At 48.7% G+C, this 23555-nt stretch overlaps 1 protein-coding gene and 1 long non-coding RNA gene across 3 annotated transcripts in view; one reads left to right on the top strand and one right to left on the bottom strand.

Moving 5' to 3' along the window:
- Positions 1-3093: 3093 nt before the first annotated feature.
- LOC121821342 (uncharacterized) lies at positions 3094-9914 on the bottom strand. Of its 2 annotated transcripts, XR_013043384.1 has the most exons (4): positions 9407-9914; positions 8462-9210; positions 7979-8098; positions 3094-4960 (listed from the first exon to the last, which is right to left on the bottom strand). It is a non-coding gene; the product is annotated as an uncharacterized LOC121821342 (long non-coding RNA). The 2 variants fall into 2 exon arrangements; XR_006062097.2 differs by lacking the exons at positions 8462-9210; positions 9407-9914 and having other exon boundaries at positions 7979-8455.
- Positions 8775-23555, top strand: part of Uck2 (uridine-cytidine kinase 2) — a 65209-nt gene continuing 50428 nt past the window's right edge. Inside the window, exon 1 of the mRNA XM_042258522.2 lies at positions 8775-8909. Within this exon, the coding sequence (XP_042114456.1) occupies positions 8811-8909 (99 nt within the window). The 5' untranslated portion in view covers positions 8775-8810. The remainder of the gene's footprint in view (positions 8910-23555) is intronic.

Raw genomic sequence — 23555 nt, 5'->3', positions numbered from 1 at the left:
TCCAGGGCAGTCAGGGCTGTTACACAGAGTAACCCTGTCTCAGAAAACAAAACAACAACAACAAAAAGAGTTTGTAGTTGCTACTTTAATACCAGACCAGCTATTTTGGGTTCAAATGGTTGAACTCAGGGCCTCTTGCATACTATGGAAATGCTATACTACTGACTGAGCTATGTGTCTGGGTTCCAAATAGGTGTAGAACATAGGACTTGCTAGGGATAAATAGGGACATTTCATAACAAAAAGTAATATACATAAAAAAATTGTTACAATGGAGGCTGAGATTTTGCTCAGTTGGCTCCTAGCAAGCATGAAGCCCTGGATTTGATATCCAGCACTGAATAAAATTGGGCATGGTGGCACAGGCTTGTAATTCCAGCCCTTGGGAGGTGGAGCCAAGAGGACCAGAAATTCAAGTTTTTTTGTTTTGTTTTGGGTTTTTTTTTTTTTGTCTACATTGTGAGTTTGAGGCCAGCCTGTGTATATATATATATTATATATTATATATATATTATATATAATATATATTTATAATATAATATATATATATACATATATATATATATGTATATATATATATATATATATATATATATATATATATATATATATTTCTAACAATAGAGACAGGATGGCCCATGTCTTGGGAGGCTCAGAATGAATTTGAGGCAGTCTAAAATATAGCAAGACCCTGCCTGAAAAAAAAAAAAAAAAGAAAAGAAAGCTTCAATATATATGAAGGGAAAATACTGATGTATTTGAAAAAAAAGTACTCAACTATTTAATTTAATCTTTTTTTTGAGACAAAATATTGCTATTTAGCCCTGGTTGGCCTTGTACTCCTGGAGATGTTTCTGCCTTGCCTCATGAGACAACAGTTTTAGTTTGAGATTTTCCTACTTCATTCCCAGTGCATGGTAGGCTGCAGTGCCCACCTTCCTGCAGGAGCATGCATAGCCGAGATGCCCGGCTCCTGGGCTCTGAGACTGACGGTTGCATTTTCTCCCTGGCTGTGCTGCCTTGGTCGACTTCCAGTGAATGCAAAGAGCTGGGATATCAAGTGAGGTCCATTTCCAGGAGACAGTTGGCTCTTCTGATTGTCAACAGCTTCGGCTTGAAAACTCCCAACAGGTTGACACAGCCTTTCTTAGTTTGCTCAAGTAGTCTAGGAGCTTCTACCCTGCCTTGCGTTCACTCGGGGCATAGCTTGTATTGCAATCGAAAGCTTTTCCAGACTCCCTCCCTATTTCCTGTCCCACAGGATTCCCTTAATAAAATTGTTCAAGTGTGCGATGTTGTCTTGACACCGGCTTTTTTGGAGGGAGCAGATCAATACAGGATACTAGGAATGGGCCAAGGAATTAGGCTGGGGGGTGGGCAGTGAGATGTCTCAGTGGCTTAAGGTACTTGTCAACAAGTCTGATGACTGAGTTTAATCTCCAGGCCCCACATAGTGGAGAGAACTGACTCCTGAAGGTTATCCTCTGACCCTAACATGTGTTCATCTGTGCTGAAATATGCCAGTGCACTCTCCTATCTACTAAATAAAAATATAAATATGATCTCCTTTCCTCAAGGATCTCTTCTATTTAGCCCTTGGCATGCCAGGAGCTTGCTGTGTAGACATGGTTGGTCTTGAACTCACAGAGATCTGCCAGCCTCTGCCTCCCTGTGTTTGGATTAAAGGTGTGCCACCACACCTGGCATGATCTCTCTCTCTCTTTTTTTTTTTTCAAGAAAAGGTTAGTAAGATGAGGATTTCAGGCTAGCTCACATCTGCTCAGCAGATGGAGAATGCTATCTTTCCTGGGAAGTAGGTGTGGAGTAAGGGTATGGATGCCCTTAATCCTGGCACTCAGGAGGATCAGGAGTTCAAGATCATCCTCAGCTAGACAGCAAATCAGAGGCCAGCCAGTGGCTACAAGAGAACCTTTCTCATAAGAAAACAATTGCAACAACAAAATAAATCAAAGGACAAAAATCCCAAAGCAGACATATAAAAAGATTTCTCTGGTATCGACCTGTGAAAATATCATTCCTGCTGCAGTGGGTAAGACCCATGTCCTGGTGCAGTACTGTAGGCATTTCACAGACCAGGGCAAAGGACACTTGCAAAGACTAAAGGCTGCTAAACCGTTCTGACACTTTACATAAGGATTGGGGGAGGATAAGAGGTATTATTCCCAGCCCCCCCCCTTTTTTTTTTGATGCAGGGTCTCTCTAGCCCTGGCTGGCCTCCAATTGAGAGCGATCTGCCTGCCTCTGACTCCCAACTGCTGAAACCAAAGACGTGTACCACCACACCGGGTTCTCCACCTTATTTTTTAAGACAAGATTTCTAGCTGAACCTGGAGCTTACACTAAACTGGCTGGCCAGCACTCTCTGGGGATCCTCACATTTCCACCTTCCCAGTGCCAATTATATAGGCTTGCTGGTTCTGCACTTTGTATGCATTCTGAGGATCTAGCTGGGGGCTTTGTGCTTCTGTGGCGGGGTGTTTACAGACTGGGACATCTCTCTAGCCCCTCACTGTTTTCCAGTATGTTCCAAGTTGGGAAACCATCACAACATAAAGAATTCTAGACCCATTCATAGTCACTAGCCCCTTTCTCCCCAAGCCTTCTAGATAATTTATTTCTGACTTTATAGATGTTCCCTATTCTGATCATTATCTTTTAAAAATGTTTTCAAAAAATTTAATTACTTGTGATAAGTTTGGTGCATGTGAGTGCAGTGCCCCGTGAGGCCAGGAAAGGATCCCAGATTTCCTCGAACTGGAATTAGAGTGGGTTGTAACTGGTTAACTGGGTTCTGGGAGCCAAACTCAGGTCCTCTGCAAGAGCAGCAAGAGCTCTTGACTGCTGAAGCATCTCTCTAGTCCCAGCATTATCTTTTTCTTTTTGTTATTGCTACCTTGAGACGGGGTTTCTGTAGCTTTGTGAGCTACAGAGTGAGAGCCTGTCTCCACCAAATGGTAGCTTTAAACACATATAAAGCATCAAAAGTGGTGCATATCAGTGGTGTATTATGGAAAGTTTTATATTCATTGTATAACGTAAATATCAGTCGAAACATTTGACTCAACTCTATCATTTCTTTTTATTTGGAGATTTTATTATAAGTGCATGTATGTTTGTACACCACGCGCATATTTGTCATATCTTTATGAGAGGACAGTATGTCTTGGTTTTTACTAGGAAGAGCCTTTGGGGGATTAGGAATACTTCCTTTTGGAACACCTAATCCCTGACTAGCACACTCTGTAATCCAGACAGCTATGGGAGAGCAGGGATGGGAGATAATACTTCGCAGTGAATGTGTGGTAGTTTGTAATGATTTTCACAACCATTCTGCTACTTGCTTATCACTTCACAGCACTTACAGTGTTTACACACTTGAAGTAACTTGTGTAACTTACCCAAAACTACAAAGCTAGAAACAGGCTGCGGATAAGGCATACTTGGAGGGCTGCTGTGGAATCTTATTTCAACTGGGCAAAGATGAGTTTGTTTATGCTGCAGAATGTTCCTTTAGCTGTGTAAAGGTGTGTTACTTTTGTGTTTGCTGAATTTGTTTAACTATGTAAAGATGTGCTGCATTTGTTTCACCTTGCCTGCCTAAGGCACCTGATTGGTCTAACAAAGAGCTGAATGTCCAATAGCCAGGCATAGAGAGTAACTAGGAGAAATCTAGGCTGGAAAAGGAAGAATGAGAAGAGGAGAGAAGGAGGGACATGCCCGGGGCAAGAAGCCAGGCAGACGCCAGGCAGCCTGGAAGAAAGAATCCGGGAAGAAAGAATCAGTGAAAGTAGGATATATGGAAGGAAGGTAACAAGTCCTGAGGCAAAAGGTAGATAAAGAGAAACAGGTCGAGTTAAGAGCTAGCCAGAAACGTTCCCAAGCTAGGCCACGCATCAAAGCTAGTAAGTCTCTGTGTCATGATTTGGGAGCTGGTTGGTGGCCCCCAAAGAAAAAGCCTGGTACTGAGTGCTGTGTGCCTAGCATGAGCAAAGCCCTGGGTTTGGTCCCCAGGACTACAAGAATGGTGTGGGCGCTCTATAGTTAAAGTTTGTGAGTCAGGCCTGCCTGGGGTAGGCGAGACCCTGTCTCAAAGAAACAAAGCCAGGATACAAACTTCGGTTTTCTAGCTAACCCTTCTTCATCCTCAAGCTGGATCAGTGCTTCGCTAACTTCAGTGCACAAAAGAATCCCCTGGGGAGGCAGCCTGTGAAAGACTGCTCGGGGCCCACCCACCGAATTCCTGATTCACAACTTCTGGGGCGGAGCCCAAGCATTAGCATCTCCAGCCCATTAGCATCTCCAGCCGCACTCTCAGGAGATGGCTGCTGCTGCTGCTGCTGCTGCTACTGCGGGTCTGACACCACACTGTTCTCTCTCTCTCTCTCTCTCTCTCTCTCTCTCTCTCTCTCTCTCTCTCCCTCTCTTCCCCCCCTCCCTCAGGCACAGTGCTTTTATGTCCGATAGCATCAGTGGCGTGAATGATGAAGGTCAATGGGGTGGAGGTTGACATAGCCTTCCTCTCACAAGGTCATCTTTTTAGGACAGTTATGTGCGGCTTGTCAAAGCAACCGCCGACTGAGGAAAGGTGGACAGAAGTTAGAAAAGCAACAGAGAGGACGGGAAAAGAAATGCCCAGGATGGTGCTGAAATGTGGTTGCATCTGTTCTTCTGGTGGTGGTGGTGGTGGTGGTGGTGGGGGAACGAATAGGCAAATGGAGGATTGGTCCTCGTTGTTCCCGAAGCACCTGCAGGGAGGAAGATTCAGTTGGCTCTTCAGAAGGGGAGGGGGTGCTGGTACTGGGGGGCGGGGAGGGCAGGCAGACAAAGGACTGTCCACGGCAGAGTCTCCTTGCTCTTTGGCTACATACAGCCTTAGCTGCATACTCATGCTGACTTCATTCCCAATCCTTCACCGGGCCAGGACTTGAGCAGGCTGAATCTGTATAAAGAAGAAAGAATGATTGTAGATAACAAGGAAACACATTTTCTTGAGTCTGTCGGGACTCTTAATAAACGCATGCATACATATATACTATATATATATACATGTATATATATATTTTTTCCTTCGGGAGCTCAGATGGAAGTCACTTAATTTGGATCTGCAGTGTAATTGCAGAGCCGGCCCGGATGCGATGTGAGCATCCCTGGCTGAGGATTTGTGACCGGCTCTCAAGAGAGGATGACACAGCAGAGGCAGCTTGCTTTGCTCTGTAGAGAGCAAAGCACTTAAGTCCTTGTTGAGGTCACCATCCTGAGAGTGCTCTAAATGCTTTAAACAGAGGGCAACAACTTCTGCCATAGGCAAGCCGGCCCTAAGGATGGGAAGGGAAAGTGAAAACCGAGTGGGGTGTGTACAGCTGGCCTCCTCTGCCAACCAGGCCTTATCTTTATATGGACAGCTTTCAACATTTCCAGAGCATTTTTGTGGATATTAACCCCCGTGCAGAGGTCAAACACTATCATCAAATTAGTGTTGAGCAAGGAACAGAGAAATGTGTTGGATTAACATGGCTGCCAGGTAACCCTGCCAGCTGGGTGACAGGCACACCGGGACCAGCTGTGGACAGTTACTGTGTGATTCTAAAGGAGGCTTTGGAAAATAGGAAAGCCTCCAAGCACAGCCCCGGAGTCTCCAGGCTTCTGATGAGGGACTGCTTCTACATTCATCACCATATGGAAGATGACAAAGCATGGTCAGGGTGTGGGGTGTGGCTTGCAGAGGCTGCAGAGGAGAAACCTGTGAGACAGGAAGGGATAGAGAGCCAAGGACCGCATTACTGAGAACTACCCCAAGAGAACTCCATTCACCCCGTTGTAAGGATGGAGCTCCTGTGACCTGTATCTATCCCTCTTAAAAGGTCCTGGGAACTTCTCATACTGTTACATAGGGAATCGAATATCAGTTTGAAATTTTCGTGGGGACAAACTACATCGAAAATTTAACAGGAAAAAAAATTAAAAAATAAAATTAGCAGAGTGTGGTGGCCCACTCCTCCAGTCTTAGCACTTGGGAGGCAGAGACGGGCAGATCTCTGAGTTCAAGGTCAGCCTGGTCTACAGGGCAAGTTCCAGGACAGCTCTCTCTTTCTTTCCACCTTCTCCTTTCTCTCTCTCAATTATAATCACAGGGATGTTTCCATTCATATGAAAAATGTGTATTTATTGGTACCTTTTCACCTTATCCTCCTTTGTTCACAGCAGAAAAGGACATTTTTACTGGGCATGGTGGTCATACCCGTAATCCCACCATGGGGAAGCTGGGGACTGGAGGGTCAGGAAGGTCATCTTCAGCTAGGTAGGAAGGACAGAGTCAGCCTGGGTTACATAAGAGTCTATTCTTGGGGCAGTAGAGATGGCTCAGTGGTTAAGAGCACTGACTGCTCTTCCAGAGGTCCTGAGTTTAATTCCCAGCAACCACATGGTGGCTCACAACCATCTGTAATGAGATCTGATGCCCTCTGCTGGCAAGCAGAGCACTCAAACATAAAATTAAAAAAAAAAATCTATTCTCAAAGCTGGGAGGTGGTGGCGCACATAGGCAGGTGGATCTCTGAGTCCAAGACCAACCTGGTCTACAGAGTGGGTTCTAGGATGGCCAGGGCTCAAAGCTGGGAGGTGGTGGCCACATAGGCAGGTGGATCTCTGAGTCCAAGACCAGCCTGGTCTACAGAGTGGGTTCTAGGATGGCCAGGGCTACACAGAGAAATCCTTTCTCAAAAAACGAACAAACAAAAGATCCTATCTCAAAAGAACAAAGTGCTGGGATTAAAGGCGTAAGCCACCACTGCCTGGCTTTGTTTTGTTTTTGTGAGGGGTTTCTCTTTGTAGCTCTGGCCATCCTGGCCTCTGCCTCCCAAGTGCTGGGATTAAAAGTGTGTGCCACCACCACCACCCTGCTAAATCCTTAGTGTTTTTCCAATGAAGAACTGGGAGTTTCTAGCCCAGTGGTGGTGGCATGACCTTAATCCCAGCATTCGGGAGGCAGAGGCAGGAGGATGTCTGAATTTGACTCCAGCCAGAACTACAGAGCTAGTTCCAGGACAGCCAGAACTACACAGAGAAACCCTGTCTCAGAAACAAACAAACAAACAAACAAAACAAAAAAAAAGAGAAAGGATTGGAAGTTCCTTCCTTCCTTTTTATTTTTGAAATCAACATGAACAAAGGTGTGGGCCACCACATCTTATCCATTGCGCTTGATAATACCCTTTAACGATGTTTTCAAAACTAATATTTACAAGAGGATGGGATAGACTTAAGCTCTTTTAAATTTTGATCCTTTTAAAACTTAAAAGGGTTTTTAACGTACATAGGTGTTTTGCCTGCACGTATAGTCTGGGCACCGTGTGCGTGGTGCAGACAGGGGACAGAAGTGGGCATCGGATCCTCTGATCAGGATTTACAGATAGTTACGAACTGCCATATGAGAGCTGGGAATTGTACCCGGGTACCTCTGGATGATCAACCACTGCTCTTAACTGCGGAGTCGTCTCTCCTGCCTCTTAAGCCCCCTTTTAGGGCCCCATCAGTTCACTGATAAGGTTCAGAGTTCAGAAAAGCAGAGGTTCTTTCAGATGTGTCTAGCAAAACTGCCCTTTCTGGTTCAGTCCTTTCGGGGTCTTTTAAAGCCCCACTACGGGCTCAACAGTGGTATCCAGGTATTGCTCTAAAAACTTTGCCTATGGTATAATTCATTTATGCCCAACAAAAATCCTAGCGTGTGAGCGCCATTATTATTCCCATTTTATAGATGGGAGCGCTGAGGCTCGGCGCACTTGCTCATGGACCTTGACGGTGCAGGAAGAAGTCTGGCTCCAGAGGTGAAGACTCCTCCTTAGTCTCTATTTGGTACTGTCTTCCTAGCCAAGTGACAAATGGCCTGCCTCTGATAAACGAGGTCAGTTAAAAGTCATCAACGAATCGAAATGGCACTGCTGTATTTCATTAACCCTACCTTCACAGGGATGTCAGTACTGGGGATCCAGGATGCTGTGGTGTGGAAGGGCACTGATTTTCCAGGGAGGGACAACCGTCCTCCAGTTACCCTCTTTTAGGGAGTCACACGAGGACAGACCTGCTAAAGAAAATGGCACTTGGGGGTTTCCAAGACAGGAAATCTCTAAAACCAAGCGGCTGACAACACTATTTTGGCATACAGGGGGTGGGAAGAGAGTCTCTGAAAACACAAGTTTTAGCGTGGATAAGGGGTCCAGGCATTAACTGTGCTCCATCACTATCTTCCTAGCCTTCTCCAGTCTTGCGTCTCAAACCTGAAGCATTTCCTCCGTTCTCGGATCTGCCCAGCAGCCTCCTCTTCGCTTGTGATCTCTTTTGAAATAGGAGGCATGAAAACGCTGACCTGGCCTGTTTCCTCTTCCCCCGGCTCCATCCAGGAAAGGGTTAATCGGGAGGGTGGGGAGGGGAGTGGCGCTCACACCTTTCCCAGAGACCTCGGGCGGTGGCGGGGCCCGGGCGGGGCGGAGGCTGGGTCCCAGACTCCTGGCGAATAGCAGCGCGCAGCCGGCCCGGATTGGAGCAGCTTCATCACGCTGACCTCTGCCTGGGATGTAAACCCCACGGGCCGCCACGGACACAGCAGAGCTCTCGGCACCTCCGGGGAAGCCATCTCGGCCTCCCCAACCCCTCCAACACCCCCCCTCATCCCGGGCTCCAGCCAAGGCCGGTCCCAGCCTTGACCTCGGCTGCGAGGCGCTGAGCGAACCCAGTCGCGGGCGGGGAGCGTGCGTCGCTTCGCACAGGCTGCGAGAGGAGGGGCGGCGCGAGTCATGGCCGGGGACAGCGAGCAGACCCTGCAGAACCACCAGCAGCCCAACGGCGGCGAGCCCTTCCTGATCGGCGTCAGCGGGGGCACGGCCAGCGGCAAGGTAAGTCAGGGGCCCCGCGCGCCCTACTCGCGCGGCGGGCGGCACATGTGGCCGGCGCCCGCGGGCCGTGGCAGTTGCAGCCTGCCACCGCGTGGCCCGCGCGGTCCTCGCTCCGGGCCGCCGCCGCCAGCCCCGCGCAGGCTCGGGGCGAGGCGTTGGGGACCGGCGAGGGTCCTGGGACGACTAGAGGGTCCCCGGTGTGGGGCGTCCCCCACCCCTGCCCGCAGGGATGGTGCGCTCCCTCGCCGGTTCCCGGCGGCGGTGGCGGTGGTGGCGGCGGCTGGGACTCGTGGTCAGGGTCCTGTGGGGGAGGGGCGGGAAGCGGATGCTTATTGTTTTGCAAGTCGGGGCTGGGGACGGGGCTTTCGGGGGCTCCCCCCACGAGCCCCTGTGTGCTGCTCGGCCCCGGCTTGACCCTGGCCGGCCTGCCCGAGCCCATGGCTTGGCGGAGGGTGGCGAGGATGCGCGAGGCGGCGCGCCGGCTGCCTGGAGCCCACCTGGGGGTTTTCAGGGCTTTCCTGGAGAGAGCCAAGCCCGGTGGGCGCAGTCGCGGATGGGATGACAGCCGGGGTTGCTGTCTTTTACGGTTGGAAGAGAAAAGGGGATCAGTCTCAGTGAGAAAGTTGTACTGGTTCCCTGCTCTTCGGCGTCCGGGTCGCGTTCTCCTTGGATCCCAAGGAAGGGACTGCCGAGTCTCATTTTGCGAGGAGCCTCTTTTCTTTGTGGGTTTTTTTTTTTTTTCACCCCCAGCGAGGCAGTGACAGGCGTCTTGGCTTCACCTCGGCTCTTTTCTGCAGGTGGGGAAGGGTGGAGCCCTCCCAGATGGTTCTTTCTTGACCCCCCAACGCTGCCTTTTAAGATGTGGCTGCTTGTTCGCCTGCCGTTTAACAGCCTCCAAGTTCAGTAGTGGGTGCTCGGGCTCCACCAGGGGCGCCCGGGGGAGCCGGGCGCCGCGTGCGGCGGCTGGTGAGGCGGGATCGGGACTCCCGAGGTTGGGGAGCGCGGAGCAGGAAGGCTGGGTGGCGCCATGAGACGCCCGCCACGCGCCACGCGGTTTTTTTTTTTTTTCTTCCAGCCTATTTCTCCTTGGCCCCTCCTCCATTTTGATTTTTTTTTTTTTTCGTATTTTTTCCCTCCAGGTCTGGAGTACTTTAGGCCAGCAGCCCAGACAGCGTTGTGTGCTGTAGAACTCCAGTTATTGATTAAATCCACTTCATCTTTAGCTTCCGTGGCTAGCACTCTGCAATGCTGTTTAGGTCTCTGAACTTAGGTTATTTGCGCTTTGCCTTGTAGCATGTTAAGTTTAAAAATACATTCTTCACGAGTGCGTCTAGGAATGCTGGGCAAAACCAGGATGCCAGCCCTATCAGGACGCCTTATCAGCTTTTTTGGAATTGCCTCAGCCACCCTGTCTCTTTCTTCCCAGTGTTCTGCTGTGGAGGGGCCATTTCTAATTCATGGCTGTATTCCCAGAGCCATGCCTGGGGAGAAGTTGGGGGTAGCCTGTTACGCTGAAGTCCAGCCCCCTTAGCGGGGAAGAGACTTTAAACTTGTAGACGACTGGAACATTTAGAAACAATGACCTTGGTCATCACCTAAATAATTCAATCACCCCAGAGGCCGAAAACTGACACACTGAAATGGCGAAACCATCTGTATTCGGTGTTACTTACTATTAAACTGCATTCGCAGTTGACATTAAGGATGGGTTTTTATTTTTATTTTTTGGTTTTTCGAGACAGGGTTTCTCTGTGTAGCTTTGCTCCTTTCCTGGAACTCACTCTAGCCCAGGCTGGCATCGAACTCACAGAGATCCGCCTGGAACTCACTCTAGCCCAGGCTGGCATCGAACTCACAGAGATCCGCCTGGCTCTGCCTCCTGAGTGCAGGGATTAAAGGCGTGCGCCCAGGATTGGCCAGGATTGGCCAGGATTGGTTTTAAGGGTCGCCCTAGACAGCTGGAATGGGAGGAGCGGTGAGCCGTGTGGGAGTAGCCAGCTCTCTGCTGACCTGCTTTTCATCAAGGAAGAAGAGGAAACTCCCCACGGAAGAAGGGTCTCTTCCTGCAGTATTCAAAACGTACACCTCGGGCATAGGATGGCTTGTTATGGTTCAAGAATTGTGTGTATCTATCTTAAGACAGTCTCTCTGGCTGGCTTGGGAACTCTATGTAGATAGACTCGGTTGGCCTCACTCTGAGAGAATCACCTGCCTCTGCTTCTAGTACTGGGATTACAGGCGTGGGCCACCACACCAGACTGTGTATTTGTTTTTTTAAAAAAAGTCCAGCTACATGAGCCAGATGGAGTAGGAGGCCAGCTTGGGCAATTTTGCAAAATACTGTCTTAGAACGTTAGAAAAGCTTTGGATGGACTTCTAAAAAAAATTCATGTTGTGGTCACTTTGTTGTAATTATTTCATAATTTTATTATTCCAGTCCTCAATGCCTTTCCACTAAAGAATTGGAAGTTTTTTCTCTCTCACTTCCTTTTTGCCTTTGAAGTCCTCATGAACAAACCGGGTCTCCTTTGGGAGTCTCAAACGGGCCGGGTGCAGCAGGGGCTAGAAGCAGGGCAGGGCGATACCCTACGTTCTGGCGAAAGGGATTCGGAAAAAGACAAAGGGGTTGAGATAAATGGCAGGTTACAAGGAACCTCAGAGCCTCTAGAGGCCAACAGTCTAATTACCTGTTTGAAAATGTGTGTTTTGGGGTGGTGGTGTTATAACCCAGGAGCGTGCACATGCATTGTCTTCACATGGAGCAGAGAGAAATGAGGCGGAGCTAATAATGTATGCCGACCACGTCGTGAGTGGCAGAGCTGGGACTAGAGCATCACTGCCCAGTCTCTGCTGCTGGCTTCTTGGAGAGCTGAGCCATAGTGCAGCCTCCCACCGTCAAATTGGGCAGGGACTGTATGGAGACAGCTGGGAAGGAACATTGGGACTCACAGCTACTTACCCCAGAGCAAATGGTGGTACCTCACAGCCCTATACTGTAGACCTGACCGTCTCCCCTTCTGGTCTCTCCTTCAGAAGAAAAAAACCCCACTCATCGGGAGTATATATATCCTTTTCCTATTGGACTCCCCTTGTCTCAATGCTGTGGCTGTCCAGAGTACAAATATTTTATCTCAGACTAAATTATTTTGGTTGTAGAAGGCAAAAATAGTGATTACGGCTCCATGAGTTGTATTTTACATTTTAGTTATTTAAAGGGTCTTTCTATGTAGTTTAGTCTGGATTTGAACTCACTGTAGTCCAGGCTGGTGATCTTCCTGCCTCTGCCTTCCAAACACTAGGATTACAGAATGTACTGACACCCTGCTGTGACACGTTGAGATTTGTTTTATGGATGAAGATAAATGAGAAATTTAGACTTTTCTAGGCAGACAAAGCAAATCATTGTTAGGTCATTTTAAAATTTCCCATTGTTGTTGGTGGTGGTGGTGGGTGGGTGGGTGGGGCTGGAGACATGGCTTGCAGATGAACTGGGGTTTGATTCCTAGCACCCCAGTACTGGGAGATCTGCTGGCTTCTGCAAGCACCAGGCATGCATGTGGTACACATATGTACATGCAGGCAAAAACATTCATATAATTAAATTAAGCTGGGTGTGGTAGTACACACCATTTGACCTGGCACTTGGGAAGCAGAGGGTGGTGGATCTGTGAGCTCCAGGCCAGTATGATCTACATAGTGAGTTCCAGGTCAGCCAGGGCTACGCAGTGAGATCCTGTCTCAAAAAAATAAAACTAAGAAACAATTAAGATGCACTGGGGGCTGTTACTCCACGCTAGAGCTCTTGTCTGCTTTGCGTAAGGTCCTGAGCTTGATCTCCTAACCCTCAAAAACATGAAAAAAGCCACTCTACGTAGTGGATGAGAAAGTTTTCCTGACTTTTTTTTTCTCCTGAACTCTTCCAGACTCTTATTTTCTCCTAAACAGTAAGTCCAAATGATAGCAAGAAATAACACGGGAAGGGAGGCAGAAACAAAACCAACAAGCCCCCACCGGCCCACATCTGTACAGTATACATTTATCACCAGGTACGGTTCCCTCGCTCCCTTTGTTTCTTTTTTTTTCTCTTGACCTTGACCAATAAAAACAGCCTATGGGTCTGCTCCTTGTCACGCCATCCCAGGTGGTCTTTCTTGTGCTAGCGCTTGCCATGGTTACTCTCCCTTTCACACGCCTTGACCTCTCTGCAGAGTACAGGTCAGAAACTCAATAGGGTGCCAGTCCCCAGGCCCTCGGATGTGGCCCCGGGGCTGCGTTTTGCACATGTCTGACTACACTGCGTTCACTGATGCCGCTGCTCATGTTACACTTCGCTATAGGTCTGTGTAGACGACAGGTGCCTTTCTGGAAGAGATGGTGGAAGTTTGACTTAGGGGCAGAAGTGAGACTGGGATCCAGCTCTCCTGAATCTGCCTCATTTGAGCTTTTCTGCAGGCAGTGACCACCCCTGGAAGGTATTTTTAGGGAGGCGGGGCTGTGAGCAATCCAGGACAAGCGGTCCCCACTGAGGTGTGGGCTGATGATACCTCAGCTCAGCCTGACTGAGTCAGCATCTGGTTTTGGACTGTTTCAGAATGCCGTGGGGCCATGTCATCTTGGCTTCTGCTACCCCCATTCCTGGAACTTCAGCTGCTCCCCTTCTATCTGCATGGCTTAGTAGCTTTGGCGCCTTTCCTGGAACTCACTCTGTAGCCCAGGCTGGCCTTGACCTCCTAGAGTGCTGGGATTAAAGGCACGCACCACCACTGCTCGGCAAAGGAAGCAGTAGATAGTTTTTTCCTTAAGATTTATTATTTATTTAATATACAATATTCTATCTGCATGTTTGCCTGCACACCAGAACAGGGCACCAGATCTCATTACAGATGGTTGTGAGCCACCATGTGGGTTGCTGGGAATTGAACTCAGGACCTCTGGAAGAGCAGTCAGTGCTCTTAACCTCTGAGCCATCTCTCCAGCCCAGTCCATAGTCTTTCAGGGTGTGGCCTTTGTTCCCTGGGCTGTTTCTTTGAACAGGCACCGTGGTATTTTCTATCACCCCAGATGGATGCCTTGATCTTGCTAATGCCCTGGCCCGGTGCCCGCTGCCAGCGTCACGCCAGCGTCACTCCACTAGGTACGCCATGCCTTTTCTTCTCCAGGGAGGCCCTCTCTCTATGGCCACTCCTCATGAAACTCTTCCTTTTAGTTCAGTGCACACAGCTTGTGTTGTGAAGTCCTCCAGTAGCTCCTCTTCTCGGCCTCTGTCCTTCCCTCGGGGAGGCCTGCCTTTATTTGGTTGCATGTCTTTGAAGCTTCTGTCCTTTCTGAGGGTCGCCCGCATGCTCATCTAACTCCATCTTGGTAGATAGGGTGTGCTTAGGTCTTGGACTTGATGTGCTTTCTTTGTAGAATCTTGCTTTAAATTTTAAAAGAAAAATGTTGTGTTGTTGTGTGTTGGTTGTTGTGTATCGTGTGTGTAGACACGGTGGAGAGAGCCGAGTCCCGCTCCTTCTCAGTCTGGTTTTTATCAGCCTCTGTGATGCAGAGAGCTTGCATTTGGGGATTCCACTGAAAATGTGAGATGTGACTTTGTTTTCTTTTGCTGGTGGGTTCTGTGATGGTTGAAACTATTCAAGGTCTTTTAGGGCATCTCAATATTTTTTTTTTGAAAGAAACAGTATGTATCTTTTTATTTAATTGATATGTGTCTCATTTTCCCTAGTAAAATTATGTTAAAGAACTTTTTTCCTGTAACTTTATCACGGCATCTCAATATTTTAACTCAAGAATGTTTGAAAGTATACTTATAGTGTATTACTTCAAATCATTTTTATCAGCTTTATCATTAGCCCATCTAATTTAACTATATATGTAAATTATAAGTTTTTATGAATTGACAGAATAGGAATTATGAGAGGATGGAAGTGGTGGGAACATTTAGAAATGTTTCTTTAGTGTAGAGAACCTTTGGTTCTCTCAAGACAGTTTCTTTATGTAGCCCTGGCTGGCCAGGAACTTCCTCTGTAGACCAGGCTGGCCTCAAACTCACAGAGACCCGCCTGCCTCTGCCTCCCGAGGGCTGCGATTAAAGGCGTGTGCCACCATCACCTGGCACTTTTGGTTCTTACTAAAATATTTGTTATTGAAATGTGTCTTTGGTACCGATGCCTCAGTGGGTAAAGCTTGACATCCTTAGCTTGGGTTCTGGAACCCACATGGTACAAGAGAACTGACCCCCCCGCCCCCCGCAAAAAAAAAAGGTTTCCTCTCACCTTTACATGTATGCTGTGGCACATGTGGCTACATGCCTTGTGTACGCGGCCACACGTGCGCGCGCACCCACACTTATTTTTAAAAAGCCCTTTAAAACTATCTGAATGTCAGGTGAAACTGAGCAAATTATTTTACTCTAATTTGAGTGAGTACAGGTGTGCTAATGTCATGGCCTGTACGTAGAAGTAGAGGATGACATTCTTGGGAGCTGTGATCTGGGATTGAACTTAATTCCTCAAGCCTTCTAGTGAGGCTTTCTACTTGCTGAGCCGTCTGTCTGTCTGTCTGTCTGTCTGTCTGTCTGTCTGTCTGTCTGTCTGTCTGTCTGTCTGTCTGTCTGTCTATGATAGAGGCTCCTGTGTTCCAGGCTGGCATATCTGGCACTGGCGTGTGGCTGAGGATCCTCCCTCCAGCTCCTGGGTGCTGGCCTCACGGGCATGTGCCACCACGCTGTCATGTTTTCTGTGGTGCTGGGTTAGAGCCCAGGGCTCGGTGCATACTGTGCCAGCACTCGACCTCCTCAGCCCAAATCATGTTTTTTATTTTTCCAGACAGGGTCTCTCTGTGTAGTTTTGGTACCTGTCTTGGATCTCGCTCTGTAGACCAGGCTGGCGTCGAACTCACAGAGATCCGCCTGCCTCTGCCTCCCGAGTGCTGGGATTAAAGGTGTGAGCCACCACCATCTGGCCCAAATCATGTTTAATACTGAGTGATTCTTGGTGACATTGGTTTAGAAGTTGAGTATTTGGATCGCCTCAGTCTTTTGAATATTGACTTAATGACGATCATATTAACTCTGCAAACATCCAAGTAAAAGAAAGTCCCTTTAAAAATTAAAAAAAAAATATATTACTGTTGTATACACACTGTATACTGTGTGAATACAGGAGGGTGTGTGCCACAGCTCGCGTGTGGAAGTCATAGGACAACTCTTCCCTTTTCTGTCCTGGGCCCTGGGCGTTGAGTTTAGGCTTTTGCAGCAAGTGTTTTGAACAATTGAATCTCAATGTCTTCCCCCCACCCCCCTTTTTATTTTTCCTTAGAGACAGGGTTTCTCTGTGTAGCCCTGGCTATCCTGGAACTCACTCTGTAGATCAACCAAGCTGGCCTCAGATCCTCCTGCCTCTGACTCTGAAGTGAGTGTTGAGATTTACAAGTTTGCTCTACTATACTCAGCCATAATAATTTTTTTTTTTAAAGGGAAAGTCCACACAAAGGTCCACAAGGGGCTGTAAATGACTCTGTCTGTTTCTTCTTCAGGATGTGTTTTCCCCTAGCCGGAGGTGATAGCTCAGTTATCTCGGTTCTAATTGCCCCAACAGTTGACTGGTTGTGGCCAACTCTTTCTTCCTTGACTTCCTTGAGTGTTTGTTCCTGATCCTTGAAAAGTGTGACATGCCCATCTCTTGGGTGAGTGGCTAAAGAATGCATTGCTCCTTGGCCTGGTTTCCTCTTGTAACAGCTCTTGTGGTGCTGTGGTTGAACATGGGACCTCATTCGCTGAGCCCGCACCCCCCCCCCCCCCCAGCCACGCCGCAGCCCCCAGGTACTGGCTCAGCATCTATCTCAACCTGTGTGCCTTGACTGTTGCTGGGAGACAGGGGCAAGTGCTGTTCACACACTTGTATGCTCTCTTGGGGAGAGGGTGGTCCCTTCGTCTGGAAGGGGCTGCTGCTGGCATATTCTAAGTCACGTGGCGTAGTGTAAGTGCGCTTGCTTGACGGCTTAGACAGACGATAGAGTGAGCTGGATGGAGAGTGACGTGAGCGTCTCCTGTCACGTTTTCACAGCAGCTGTCATCGCTTTGGTTTAGGTGAATGCTTATTGATAGGAACTGCATCTTCAACCCAAGAGATAGGAGTAGATCTTGGCTGGGTGGTGGTGGTTGAGGCGCCACATGCCTTTAATCCCAGCACTCGGGAGGCAGAGGCAGGCGGATCTCTGAGTTCCGGGACAGCTAGGTCTGTTATATAGAGAAACCTTGTCTCAGAAAACAAGCAAGCAAGCAAGCAAACAAACAAACAAGTTGATCTTGGAAGCCCAAACAATTATCTTCTAGGATAAGGTGGATCTGCTTTGCTTGGAGAAAGCCACCTGCTTTGGTCCACTTGCCAGGGCCTGGACAGGAGCCTCCTTTTATAACAGGAATTGGAATCGGGCTCTGCTGAGCAGTTACACAGTGGGAAAACTGGTAGGGTTGTTTTTTATTTTTTTGTCCCCCCCCCCCCTGACAAATTACCCCCCCCCCCCCAACACACACACACAGGATTTCGCTGTGTAGCCTTGGTTGTCAGGAACTCCCTCAGTAGACGAGCTGGCCTCAAATTCACAGAGGTCCGCCTGCTTCTGCCTCCGCGTCCTGGGATTCAAGACATCCACCACTGCCTGGCATAAATGTTTTTTAGATTTACTTATTGTGTGTGTATCATGTTGACCAAAGATGCCCGAAGAGGGTGTCAGATTGCCTGGAACTGTTTAGGTGCTGGGAATGAAACCCAGCTCCTCTGCAGTAAATAATCACTTTGAGCCTTCCAGCGCCCCCCCCCCCCCCAAATCTATTAGACAGAAAACACTATATACATGTTCACAGTTTACACTGGCTTTGTCCTCCTTTCAACAGAAAAGGACACTTTAAACAGCAGTGTCTAGGCTCTTAACAGAAGTTTATAATACATATAATTATATATCATCTGTCTTGAAGAAGTGGTGATCATCCAAAGGAGACAATACAGAATGACACACAGCTTTATGAAGTGTGTTCTTTTTTTTTTTTTTAATTCTTTATCTGAGACAATGAGAAAGGTGGTTTATTGTAGAGGAGTTACACTTGGCCACAAGTGAGAACAGAACCAGTTCAGAATGCCGTAGGTCCAGGGCAGAGGGCCAGCGGGACTGTCTTGGTTGCAGTGAAAACAGTCAAGTCTCTCAGGTAGTCTCTGCGAGCCGGTGGTGATGTTCCAGGTCCATCGAGACTTAATACGGACAGTAGCACACAGTCCAACAACTTGTACCAGCATCCGGCCTTCGGCATCCCTTAATTCTGCCCCTTCAGCCTCGCGGGTGCACAAGCTGGTTGACTTGGACGTCTGCCTCATCCTTCTCCTTTCACGCTTCAGCCCGCGCATGCGCTGCTTCTTCCTTTTTGCTCTCCTGGCGCAGGAGTTTCAAGGAAGATGGCGCCAAGGCTAAGAGCTGAAGTGTGTTCTTAAAGTCTCTCTGATCCAGTGAAGGCATGCCTGGTTCCCCAGAAACACACTAAACTTGGCAGATAAAAAGTCAGCAGTTTCAGCCTGGCATTGTGGAGCACACTAGGGAGGCAGAAGAAGCAGGTAGATCTCTGTGAGTTCGAGGCCAGCCAGGTCTACCTAGTGAGTTTCATGACAGCCAGAGCTGTATAATAGATAGACCCTGTGCCAGCAACCCTCCTCCCTCCATAAATAAACGAAAGACTTGTGATAGTGTTGGTAATGAGTAGTTCTGACTAGGACTCAGAGCTCAGGGTTGGAACTGGGGCTGCAGGTAGCCTACAGCATCTGTATGGCCCACAGGTCCACCTCTGCTAACAGTGCGTTGGGAGCGAATAACCCAGCAGCAGTTGTGACGGCTCTCTCTCAGAAGAGAACTTATGCTGCTTTTATGTGATGTATAGATTGTCTGAGGGGACTCTGGAATTTCTTCAGAAGTCCCATTTGGGGGAGGAGGCTGGTTCTGGGGAGCCTTGCTGTATCTGGTGACTTATTGATTGTGCTCTGGATTAGATGCCGCTTAGATTAGCCAAGGGCCACGTTCCCCTACACCTCTCTTGTGCGGAAAGCCAACATCGAGAGCAGAACAATATGGAGCGATAATGTGGGAGGCATGAACACTGCTCGGGAGGAGATGTCAGCCGCAGGACCTTCCCTGTCTGATGCCCCGGGACACACTGAAGCTGGCTTGACCTTTGCTTCCTGGATGGATGCAGGGGAGGCTTGTGTTTCTTTCACATACATTGTTAGAGAAGCGCTCCCTCAGGCCTTCCAGGGCATTGTTTGCTGGGGCAGGGAGGGGGAGTGTGAGACTGGAGGTCTTCCATTGTAATAGAGAAGGGTTATGGCCTTTCTGTGTCCAGCTGGGATGGGGACCCTCAGGCTTGTTGCAGAGAATGCTTGCAGGTGAGGTGGGTGCTCCTGACTCGGTGGAGCAGGGAACGGAGCCTTTGCACTCGGTCAGGCCAGGCTCGGGTTCCTGGCCTGGCTTGACTCATTTTAATCCGCTGCTTCTGAACCCATCCCTCCATCTGTGAAGAGGAGATAAGGTCTAGCTTGTTCGGAATAACTGAGAATGCATGTCCCAGTGTGTACACAGCCGAGTCTGAACTGGGTCAGATGCCCTCCCGTTACACCTGCATTCACATTCTCTAGAGCACGTGTGCTGTTGGAATAGCCCCTTTGATCAGTCTGTTTTGTTGAAAATATATTCTCAATGTTTGTTCAGTTGGGGAATGCTTTGAATGATGTGTTTGTTGATATATGTTCACATTGTTGAATGGCCAAGCCCGGTAACCGACACATCCATCATCACCTTGCTTTTTTTTTTGATGTGAAAACATTTAAAATCTAAACTAAGGAGCCTGGCCTGGGGGTGCCTGGAGTGGAGTAAGTACAGAGAGCAACAGGGTGCCTCTAGGTACAGCCTTGTTCTCACTCTCTGACTATTGTGATGTTCGTGGGGTTCATCATAACCATTGATCAGGTTCATGGCTAGCAGTCGGGCATCTTCTAGGGTGGACTTCTCAGGTCACTGTCTCCCCCCACCCCCACTCCCGGTCCCTCTCTCTTTCCTTCATTCTCCCCTCCCTTCTTTTTCTCTCTCTCCTTCTTCTCCCGTACCTCAAGCTGGTTTTGAACTTGCTGTGTAGCCCAGGATGGCCTTGGGCCCCCGATCCTCTTGCTCCCCAATCCCCCCCTGTCACTGCAGCAGTTACTTTAATATTGTGATGAAGCAACACGGCCAAGGCAGTTTCTAGCGGGAAGGCTCAATTTGGGCTGACGGTTCCAGAGAGGGTCAGTGGCCACCGTGGATGGCAGAGACAGCACGGCATGCAGCAGATGCAGCAGCTGGAGCTGGAAGCTGAGAGCTGGGGCTGCTGTCTGGCATTGCAACCTCAAACCCGGCCCCTGGTGATTGTGTTTCTCGGCAAGGCCATACTTACCGGCCCCGACAGCGCCACCAGCCGGCCATCAAGTATTCAAAGTCAGAGCCAGTGGGGAACGTTGGCATCCAAGCCACCGCAGCCACCCCAGCTCGTTTGTACAGTGCTGGGGATCCAACCCAGGGCTTCGTGGACGCTAGGTACTATACCAGTTCTTTCATTCCTGTTAGCAGCCCACTCTATGCCTTAGGTGGATCTTTTAAAATCTGATTTAGTTATTCTTTTATTTTTTTGATGCAAAGTCTTATTATGTAGCTCAGGTCAACTTCCGATGGACCCTCCTGCCCCCACCTCCCGAGTGCTGGGATTACAGGCATGTATCCTCGTGTCCCAGAGGCGTCCTTCAAAAAATACATTTCAAACAGGTTAAGATTGAAAATTGTGAACATTTCGTCCCATGTGAGTGTGGGTGCTTGCATTGAGAGGTCAGAGAAGGTCTTTGTGTGTGGAATTGCGTCTGTCCCTTCACTTGACTGTGGCTTCCAAGCATCATGTTGAAGTGCTTAGGCCTTTGTGGCAAAAATGCTTTAACCACCGAGCCGCCTTACGGTCCCTAGCAACTTGAATTAAATGGGTAGTAGGGGAAAACATTATTAACTTTAAAAATTATTTTAATTAAAAACAATACAACACAGTATACCAATTTATAGGTTTGATAAATATGAAACACCGCAAACTGTATCCACCCATGTTAAGTACCAGCCAAGCCACCAGCAGCCCCTTAGCATTCCCCCACCCGTGACCTAGTCACTGCCACCTCTATGAATGATGTCTTGACACCCCCTACCGGCACCCCCCTCGCCCCCCAGGCAGGGCACTGTTTTACTACTGCAGTTTACAGAGGTCTGTGTCAGGCACTAAAGTGTTCTTACATATAGGAAAGACAGAGATAAAAATAAGGTTAATAGCACTGGCTGCTTTTCCAAGGGAGCCATGTTCAGTTCCTAGCATACACATGGTGACTAACAACCATTTGTAATTCTAGTTCCAGCACACCCTTCTGGTCTCCAAGAACACCAGGCACACATGTGGTGCACATACATGTAGGCAAAACACTTAGTATATACACATAAAAAATAAAAACAACGAAAATATTTTTGAAACAGGATCTCACCATATAGCTCTAGCTGCCCTGGAACTCTCTATGTAGACCAGGCTGGCCTCAAACTCATAATAGAGATCCGCCTGCCTCTGCCTCCTGAGTGCTGGGATTAAAGGTGTGCGCCACCATGGCCAGCTTAATATTTTTTTTTTTTATAGGAAGAAAGTAAAGTTTCCATGTGCTTAGCATGTTGTGAGCCATGTGTGGTGGTGCACATCTGTAATCTTAGTACTGTGCATGTGGAGACATGATGACTATGAGGTCTAAGCCTTGGAATGTATAGTAAGACCCTGTTACAAACAACAAAAACCACAATGACCCCTTGAAGCTTTTGCTCCTTCATACTCATGAAGCGAGAGGGCACTTTCTTCCTCAGCCAAGTGCTCTTCATTTGGTAAATATGATTTGAATGTTGATTTGTGGGCTGGGGTTCTCTGGCATGGCAGTGCCTGAGAGAAAGCCCCTGACCCCAGGGATCTGCCCTGCCTGGCTCTAAGTAAGTCATCCCTGTTAACCCAGCAGTGATACAATACCTGATCACTGGGTAGGTGCTCAGTGAACATCTGTTGAGCTGGACTAGATGGGACCCCTTAAGTCGTTTCCTGGAGCATTGGTCATGGTTGACTGCCTGTACCTGTGATTTTTGAGATTTCAGTATGCTGGGCGCGGGTTCATGCCTTGCGTCCTCAGCCTCTTGCACGGAGACGGACCCAGTGATGGTTGAGTGCCGCCACATCAGTGGCAGTCAGTGCTGGGCAGGTCGAGAGGAGCTGCGGGATCGAGCTTTTCCAGCTGGATTCGAATATAGTCAGCCAGTGTCCGGATCCTGCTAAAGCCGTTTCTAACCCCACCTTTCTGTATCGCATGGCTGTGCTGTTTACCCTGGGAAGAAGTGTGCCTGCCGCCTCTCACTCCAGAAGCCAGCTTCCCGCCTCTACTGTCCTCTCAGTTGTCTCATGTGTTCATGCTGCCTGGGCATGGGGTCCTCCCTCAGAAGCCCCTGGCCCCACTGCTTTTCTCCCTGACCAGAGTCTGTATCCTCATTTGTCCCGGGGGTTGTCTGGTCAGTTATTTCTTGTCCCAGGCCCGCTCTCATTTATTCAGCGGCTGCCCCGCCCTTCTGCTCAGTGCTGGAGAACTGGGACCCTGCTAATCAACCCTGCCTCTCCACCCCAGACCTGCTGTCCCTTCTGCACATCCTCTCCAGCCACGAATGGGAGAGACCCTTGCTGTCTGTCACCTGTGTCAGTCTGCACATCTGCATCCATCCAGGCCGTCCACATTCCATCAGCTCCACTTGTGAATCTCTCTTGGAATCTTACCCCCGCTTCCATCATTTCCGGACAGACAGCATGACTCTCCAGTGGCTGATTTCCCAGCCGGCAGCCTGGACTACCTCCAGAACATTCTCCACATTGCTGCTGGAGTGATCTTTAAACAAATACGGCTCTGATCCTGCCCGTCACTCCCGGGGCATTCCTTGTGGCTGTCTGTCTCCTCTCTTGCCCTCAGCATTTATTTCCTGCCCACGGAGCTGTAATTGTAGTCTCTTTATTGTCTGTCCTTCTGTATACACCAGACCTGTCCTTTCCTAGCCACTTCCAGGCTCAGGTCTCTGCTCACTGCCGTACCTGGGAGTTAGAGCGCTGCCTCTGTTCAATATTCTGCCTCCTCCTTCTCTCCCATCTGGGCTCTTCTGTTCATCTGGGCTCTTCTGTTCATCTCTTAAAGCCCTCTTCAGCTCTCCTCTGCCCCTGCTTGTATCTGCCACTCCACTTAAGTCTGAATTGGGATTCCTGTCCTAGGTGTTTTTCTGTACCGTTTATTTTCCCAGTCGAAAGTTTTAAGGACACTGCTCTTCTATCTGTGTACGATGTAGCAGGTGCCCCAGGCACTTGAGAGAGTGGATTCAGGCGTCCCTCCTTGTTTCATGTGGAGTTTGTCTGCCCCCCACCCCCACTGACTTTCACATTTGAGAGCTGAGAAAGTTTAGTCTCACATGCCAATTCTTGGAAAAGCCAGCTTTAAACGGACCCTGTGTCTGCAGCAGAAACCATAGCTTTTCTGTTGAACACTTGGA

Source organism: Peromyscus maniculatus, chromosome 11 (genome assembly GCF_049852395.1).
Source record: "Peromyscus maniculatus bairdii isolate BWxNUB_F1_BW_parent chromosome 11, HU_Pman_BW_mat_3.1, whole genome shotgun sequence".
Classification (NCBI taxonomy): domain Eukaryota; kingdom Metazoa; phylum Chordata; class Mammalia; order Rodentia; family Cricetidae; genus Peromyscus; species Peromyscus maniculatus.
This window is presented reverse-complemented; position numbering and strand designations above follow the sequence as displayed.